General features: G+C 38.6%; 1 protein-coding gene across 1 annotated transcript; it reads right to left on the bottom strand.

Moving 5' to 3' along the window:
- Positions 1-4,452: 4,452 nt before the first annotated feature.
- Positions 4,453-7,909, bottom strand: LOC140889456 (uncharacterized). Its single transcript, XM_073297174.1, has 5 exons — positions 6,424-7,909; positions 5,839-6,138; positions 5,528-5,635; positions 4,626-4,897; positions 4,453-4,509 (listed from the first exon to the last, which is right to left on the bottom strand). Exons 1-5 carry the CDS (start codon positions 7,907-7,909, stop codon positions 4,453-4,455), a joined length of 2,223 nt encoding a protein of 740 aa, XP_073153275.1.
- Positions 7,910-8,371: the final 462 nt, after the last annotated feature.

An 8,371-nucleotide genomic window follows, 5' to 3' on the forward strand; every position in this document is an offset into this window, starting at 1 on the left:
GTTAATTACATGTCTAAGTTCTGTTTAGTTGGTGATCCGGGTAAGGGTCACTACAAGCTTCATCCTCATCAACTCGAGTCCCAGATGGACCAGCTTCAGCTTGTGCACTATCTCCCCCTGTTTGGCCAGAAATGCCAAGTTGTCTCCGACAATCAGCCAAGACCGTGTTGTAGAAGGCAATATCTTCCTGTGCTTGAGCAATCTTTTCCTCAGCACGAGTCATCAGCAGCTGAATGGTGGAAGCGGTAAATTCAAGAGGGGTAGGAGTAGGCACTGTTTCTTCAGTGTTGTCACCCGTGTTGGCAACACCGGGTGCAACATCAGCAGCAGGAGTAGGATTGGCAGTCCAGGGCAAATCCAGAACACGATTTCCCTTGAGAAGTCCAGCTGCTAACTTCAAAATCTCAGGTTGATCAGAGATATATTCTGTGATATTTCGGATGAATGCCTGAGATTCCAAAATGACATAAATCAAGGATGGGAAAGGTAGCTTGGTAGATTTTAGACCTCCATCTGCAAACTGGAGAACTGTCTTGAATACCAGCTTCCCAAAATTGAAAGGACTTCCAGTCCCAATGGCATACAGAATGAACGCCTGTGGCCGTGTGATCACTGAAGAGTTTGAGGAAGGCGTCCAATTCCTCAAAGCAATCTTGTGAAGGACAAATATAAAATGAAGTCAACTTGGCTGCAAAAAAATAGTCAGAAAACTTTTTGACCAAACCACCAGTAAGGACAGAAATAACTTCATTAACATCTGGATGAGGTCCTTCATCAACATCGGGGGTTGAGTAGAGAGAGTTGATCACGGATGGATAGAACTCGAACATCCTACCCCGAAGATATACCAAGCCATATTTTGCAGATTCTGAATCTTCAATGCTCGAGGTTAAGTTGGCATAGAACTCCAAAATCACCCTCTTACAATAGGGTATCACAGCAACAACAGTAGAATAAAGTTGCCTAAGCTTCAAAAAAATCAATCAGATTGTACTTATCATAGGAGCGTACATAAATGTTTCTCTCATCCAGTAGTCCTCTATGTGTAAAGAGAGGCCAAATAGCAGCAACATCTCCAGAATAAAACATGAGGGAACGAGCAGAATCCATGTCATAGTCCTCATCAATAGTTTTGTCTGTGGTGTTGACGACACCAACAGCAACACGGGCATCAGCAGTAGAAACATCCTCTTGGTCTAGAGGTTCTTCATCAGCATCCATGCTGGAAATATCTTCAGAGTCTTCTTCATCACCGATATCTGCACTCTTATCAGAAGAGTCAGCATCAGAGTCGACAGAAGAAGAAGAGGACGAAGGATCGTTATCTTGATGTGCTTTGCTCGTAGCAAACTCCTCCATCATCTCAGCATCAGGTTCATCATCGGAGAGATGGGCAGAGGGAGGAACAGAAGAAGTAGCCTTGCCTTGCTTAAGGCTTTCCAAAATTTGTGCCAACGTGGCATCTTCATCAGAACCAGTAGGTTCTTGAGGTACAGTGTCTACAGGATTATCCTTAGGAGGAACATTACCAGAGGATCTTGAATCATCGCTCTCAGAAGCAGATTCGACAATTGGAGCGGAGGCAGAGGCAGCAGTGGAACCGGAGGGTTTCGTTCGAGCAACAAACTCATAATTGGCATTATCAGAATCTTCGTCGGAGCTTCGATCTTCTTCAGCCATAGAGATGCGGGGACCTTTGTAAAAATGCTTGGACTGGGTAAAATCAGGATTATACCCAGCTTGCCTCTTCGATCTTCTAACCATCGGTGGAGGAGGGTTTACTCGTTTCAAAACAGAGAAATCTGGAGGATTCTCCAAATCAATGGCGTTCCTAGGTTCGCCGGGCATGAGAACAGCAAGTGGAACGGATTTCATGGGGACTGGAACGATCGGCAGAGAAGGAGCCGTGGATGGGTCTTTTGGTGTTGCAACACTGGGGGAAACATCGTGATTCATATGACCCATCTCACTTCGAATATCCTGTGTATCAAAGTCTGCCATTGCAAACAAAAGTTTGAGAGTGAGAGAGATAGAGAGGTAGGGCTTACAGAAAACTTGATCGGAAATAAAGAGGATTGAAAAGATGATAATGCCCGATAATCATAAAAACTCATATATAGAACCCTTATCACAAACGGTAATATTCTCCTAACAAACTCATAATTATTCTGATTTTCTTATCTCACCAGGTTACCAACGGTAACTTTTTCCCAACGGCCAAAAATTAAAAACACCGAGATTAAGAGATAAAATCCCATAAATAAGGCAATAATCCAAGATACGTATTTCAGCCCAAATCATCCAGTATTAACTCCACATCAGCTTAAATCCACTGAAACAAAAATCAATCACAAAAATTCAATTTTTAGTAAATAGGGTAATTCATCAAAATTTGTCTATTTGGAACCTTACCCAAAAACAGAACCCTATTAGAAAAAATGCATATGCATGGCCTATTTTATGCCTAAACAGAGTGTAACATAAAATAAAAATGCAATTACAAGAACATGATATGTTTACAAGTGTAGTGTTGCCTCTCGTGTTGACAATATTATCAACAACACCAAAGTTTTTCAAAAAAGTATTTGAAACTTACACACTTGATTACCCTTGATTTCAAAAAAATTTCAGAAGTGGTAGCCTGCACACTAAAAGAACAATCATCATTGGACTCAATTAGGTAGCTTTTTCCATTTTCTTCCGATTATTGATAAAGTTTGTACATATGACATTGGTCATCAAACTTATTAAAAAGCTGAACACTGAATTTGCGAAACCACCTTTCACATGGGACAAGAACATGGAATACACGTACATCCCTCAACTACTTAATGGTTTAGTCAGAGTTCAAAAGCAAGAGGGTCAGTGTGCCTTAAAAAATTTGCATAAAAACTTGGCATTAATTGAATCACTGTAACAGAGATTTAAACAGCACACATAACAGAGTGTGTGCAGAATGCCTAAAATACTAAAAATGCATGACAAGAAAAAAAACAGTGTTGTCGGTAGTGTTATAACACCGAAGACAACACATGCAAATTATTATAATGCACACATGCTGAGAGACCTCCGAAGGGTTGAGAATCTCTCATGATCTAATGCTTTAGTAAAAATGTCTGCCAATTGGTTATTGGTTCCAACAAACTCCATTCGAATCATACATTTTTCTACCAAATCTCGAATAAAGTGATGACGAATATCAATGTGTTTTGTGCATGAGTGTTGAACTGGATTCTTTGATATATCAATAGCACTCGAATTATCACAATAAACAATGGGAGGTTCACTCTTAAACCCATAATCTTCAATCATTTGGTTTATGCAAAGAAGTTGTGAACAACAATTTCCGGCTGCCACATATTCAGATTCAGCAGTCGAAAGTGACACACAATTTTGCTTACGACTATACCATGAAACCAAATTATTGCCAAGGTAAAAACACCCACCCGTAGTGCTTTTTCTATCATTAACATCACCAGCCTAATCAGCATCACTAAAACCTACAAGATTAGTGTTGGTTTCCCTCGTATACCATAATCCCAAATCCAATGCACCCGAAACATATTTCAAAATTCTCATAACAGCTTTTAAATGGGTTACCTTTGGATCAGATTGGTACCTAGAACATAAACATACACTGAACATGATGTCAGGGCAACTAGCAGTCAAATACAATAGACTCCCTATCATGCTGTGATATATGGTGTTGTCAACACCAGCCGCAACACTGTCTTTTCCCAATTTTTCACTCGAGCCCATAGGAGTTTTCATGTTCTTAACATTCTCTTTGCAAAAAAATTTCACCAAATTCTTTGAATACTTACTTTGACAAAGAAAAATCACATCATTTGTTTGCTTAACTTGCAAAAAATTAATTCTCCTACCATGCTCATTTCAAAAGTAGAGGACATGCATTCAACAAAACTATCAACATGCTTTTGAGAAGAAGCACCAAAGATAATGTCATCTACATAAACCTGACAAATAAGAATTTCACCTTTAGTTTTTTGAATAAAAAGGGTTTTGTCAACCTCACCTCGTTTGAAGCCAATTTCGAGCAAATACTTGGTCAACCTACCATACCAGTGGTGCTTGCTTCAAGCCATAGAGTGTCTTCTTCAACTTGTAAACATGATCCAAGTGGTGTGGATCCTCAAAGCCTTTGGGTTGCTTCACATACACTTTCTCATTTAAAATATCATTCAAAAATTCACTCTTCACATCCATTTGGTAAAGTTTTATACCCATATGACATGCAATTGCTAGCAATAGTCGGACTGACTCAATGCGGGCAACAGGAGCGAAGGTCTCATCAAAATCAACCCCCTCAACCTGCGTATACCCTTGAGCAACCGACCTTGCTTTGTTCCTAATGATGTTTCCTGATTCATCGGTTTTACTTTTGAAGATCCATTTTGTACCAATGACATTACCATGATCAGGGAGTGGAACTTAAAACCATACATCATTTTGGACAAATTGCTCAAGTTCCTCATGCATGGCATTTACCTAAAATTCATAATTCAAAGCATCATTGACATTCTTAGGTTCAATATTGGAGACAAAACAAGAATGCATTACCTGTGAGTATATGGAACTCATGCATACTAACCCAACCATCTTACGGTATTCAACTTTGTCCTTAGCTCGGGTTTGCCGTGTTCCATGAACATCTCCAATAATATGTGATGATGGATGATTATTTTGTATCTTGCTTGGAATGTCCTTTTCAGTGGATACCTCAGTTTCCTCATTATTTTGAGAATTTTCTTCATGAAAGTTTCTGGGGGAACCAATGTTGTGTTTGGTGTTGCAACTTCAGGAACAATACTGTGTTCTTCGTGAGGAATTTCCAGCAAGCCTTCAATATCATATTCAGTAATTTTTCCTTTGAGATCTACACCATCATAAAAAAAAACATTAATAGATTCCATAATTGTTCTAGTCCTAAGGTTATACATCCTATATTCACGACTATTTTTAGAATAACCAAGGAACAAACACTTATCACTTTTGGAATCAAATTTTTCTAGGTGATTTCTATCATTCAAAACATAGCACACACAGCCAAAAATATGAAAATAATTGAGATTTGGTCTCTTTCACATGAGGATTTCATAGGAAGTCATCGAAGATCCACTTCTCAAATAAACACGATTGAAAATATGGCACGATGTGTTCAATGCTTCTGCCCAAAATCTCTTGGAGATATTTTTTGAGCTCATCATCACCCAAGCCATCTCTTGCAACGTCCTATTCTTCCTTTTGGAAATTCCATTTTGTTGAGGAGTTTTTGGGGCAGAGAACTCCTGTGAGATGCCCTTCTTATCACACAAAGAAGAAAAAGACGAGTTCTCAAATTCCTTTCCATGATCAGTTCTAATCCTTGCTATAGTCAAAGTATGTAGGTTAGTAATCTTGGCAAACAACTTCTTAAAAACATCAAAAGTGTCTGATTTTTCTCTAAGAAATCTTACCCATGTAAAACGAGAAAAATCATCAACACATACCAAAGAATACTTTTTACCTCCATAGCTTTCCACTTCCATGGGACCCATCAAATCCATGTGCAAAAGTTCAAGATATCGTGGTCCCACAGTGTTTAACACGGGGTGCGAAACACAGGTTTGCTTACCTTTTTGGCATGCACACAAACATATGGAACACCAGAATTTAGATTTGGAAGACCTCTGACAGCTTCAAACTTACTCAAATTCTTTAAGGTCTTGAAATTCACATGTCCAAGCTTTTGGTGCCATAGAATAAACTCATCAACCTTTGAGTGTCTACATGCCAATTATTCACCGAGTTGGTAGCAATTACCAACTGATCTTGTACCTGTCATAACACAACGATTAGCATTATCAAAAACTTCACAAGTATTCTTCTCAAACTTCACATGAAAGTCATCATCACAGAGTTGACTAATTGAAATTAAATTTGCATTAAGTCCTTCAACGTGTAAGACGTTATGAAGTTTTGGAAACCCTTCCACGTTGAGTGTTCCTTTGCCAACTATTCTTCCTTTTGCACAACCTCCATACGTCACTCTACCACCATTTTGTTCAATGTAGTCCATGAGGTGATCTTTCAAACCTATCATGTGCCGAGAGCTTCCACTGTCAAAGTACCAATTTCCTGCAGTGTTAGATTACAAGGAAGTATAAATAACAAAACTTTTAACATCAGACTTCTGTACCCAAACTTTCTTCGCAGTGGATTCTTGTCTGCCAGTGTTGCGCTTGGTGTTGGACAACACGGGAGGCAACACCTGCTTAGATTCCCACAAAATATAGTCATTTTTAAGCTTACGACAAAAAGTCCTGATGTGACCAGGTTTGAGACAATAATGACATACAAAAGGACGCTTCCATTATTTTGGCTTTGGGACAGAAACATTCTTCTCAACAATGGGTTTTTTACCTTTCGAAACAGTTGAAGGATGGTTCAAAGAATCACTACCTTCCTTCACAAACACTGGTATTTTGGAAGTTTCACCAGTTTCAAAAACACTTTCTTTAAAACCAAGACCAAACTTATCATTCTTACCCATAATCAAAAGAGAATCAAGTTTGCTTGAATTGAAATTAAATTTATCAAGTGTTGTTTTTGCTCTTTCAAGTTCCGAATTCAGCAACCCTAATTCCAGATCTTTCTTACTCATGAGAACCTCCAATCTAGCCACAGCCGCTTTCAATTCAGTATTCTCTTTTGTAAGGGTTGTGTTCAACTGATTCCTCTTGATCCAATCACAGTACAACTCTTCATAGAGTTTTTGAATACCTTCAAGAGTATAAGCATCAGCTACCTGTTCTTCATGATCACTGGAATTATCAAGGTTAGAAGCAACAAAACAAACATATTCTTGAACTGTGTTGCGTCCAGATGTGGCAACACGGGAGCCAACACCAAGTGGATTAATCTGAAAATTTTTCTTACTCTCTAGCAAAGCAGTAAAAGATATGAGATCTGCCTGTTCAGCCTTTTCCTGTTCTCCTTCTGATTCATCATCACTCAGAGAAACATTCAAACCTTTTCGAAGGCGATTGGCACACTCATACGCATAGTGTCCATATCCCTTACATTCCCTGCATTGAACATTATCAAAAATTTTACTTGAGGACTGACTCTTACCTTCATACCTTTGACGAGGTCCTAGAATATTAGCTGGCTTTTGAGGTTTCTCTGAGATAGGCAATTTAGGAAATTTCAAAGGTTGTGAGTCTTTCACATCCTTCTTTTCTTTCATTACCTTGAGATAATCAGTGAATTTCTTCGAAATCAGGGCAATAGAATTTTCTTCAAGATCAGATTCCTTCACTTCCTGTTGAACTTCAGAAAAATCATTGTAAACGTCATTAGATACTTGAAAGGCAATAGGCTTACCTTTAGTGTCATCTTCAGCTTCCATCTCCATCTCATATGTGCGAAGAGAACTTATCAACTCATCCAAACCCATTATAGATGTATCTTTGGATTCATCTATAGCACAAACTTTGGTGTGAAATCTTTTAGGGACAGAACGAAGCACTTTGGACACAAGTCTCTCGTTCGATATAGGATCACCAAGGACAGATGCTTCGTTTGCAAGGCTTTTCAATCTTCCATCCCTAGCACAAGTACAAGTACCAATTAGATTAAACATATTCATATCAACAGAAGTAAACATAGCATTAAGAGCTTTTGCATTATAAATAGCCGCAGTATTTTCATCGGCTGTCCATTGTGCTCTTGGCTTTGGTCCGGGTACATCATCATCTCTCATAGGTGGTGTCCAACCGTCAAGAACACGTTGCCAAGCCCTGGACTCAATGAATTGAATGTACATGCTCATCTTCAATTTCCAAGGGCCGTAATTTGTCCCATCCAAAATAGGTGGACGAATTGAACTTGTGTACGGAGTATCCATAACTAACCTGTAACACAAACCAAGAACTCACTTAGTAAAGTCAAGTGGTGGCTCTGATGCCACGTGAAAGAAACAGTGTATGTGGTTGGTTATGTAAAATAGGCAGTTTTGTACTTCGTGTTATAACACCACAGACAACACAGTGCAACGAAAATTTAAAGCGTAAATAAAACACAAGTAATTAATTTCGTACGAATATAAAAACTCGTGCGGGTGTCTTAGGGCTAAATATCACTAGTAAACGTAAGATCAGTCTTACAAAGATAATCCTAGTGATTTTACGAAAAGTCAGTAAATTCTAAATTTCTCAATAAGTTGAGAAATCAAACTTGTATCCTAAACAAATCAGAGTAAATATAAGAGATGCAACTCCCGTAGCCTAAATTTGAAGAGACATTAAAGATCTTCAACAACACAGTTCTCACAGTGTTGTTTCTGATGTCTTCAACACGAACGGTAACA

Source organism: Henckelia pumila, chromosome 3 (genome assembly GCF_033568475.1).
Source record: "Henckelia pumila isolate YLH828 chromosome 3, ASM3356847v2, whole genome shotgun sequence".
Classification (NCBI taxonomy): Eukaryota; Viridiplantae; Streptophyta; class Magnoliopsida; order Lamiales; family Gesneriaceae; genus Henckelia; species Henckelia pumila.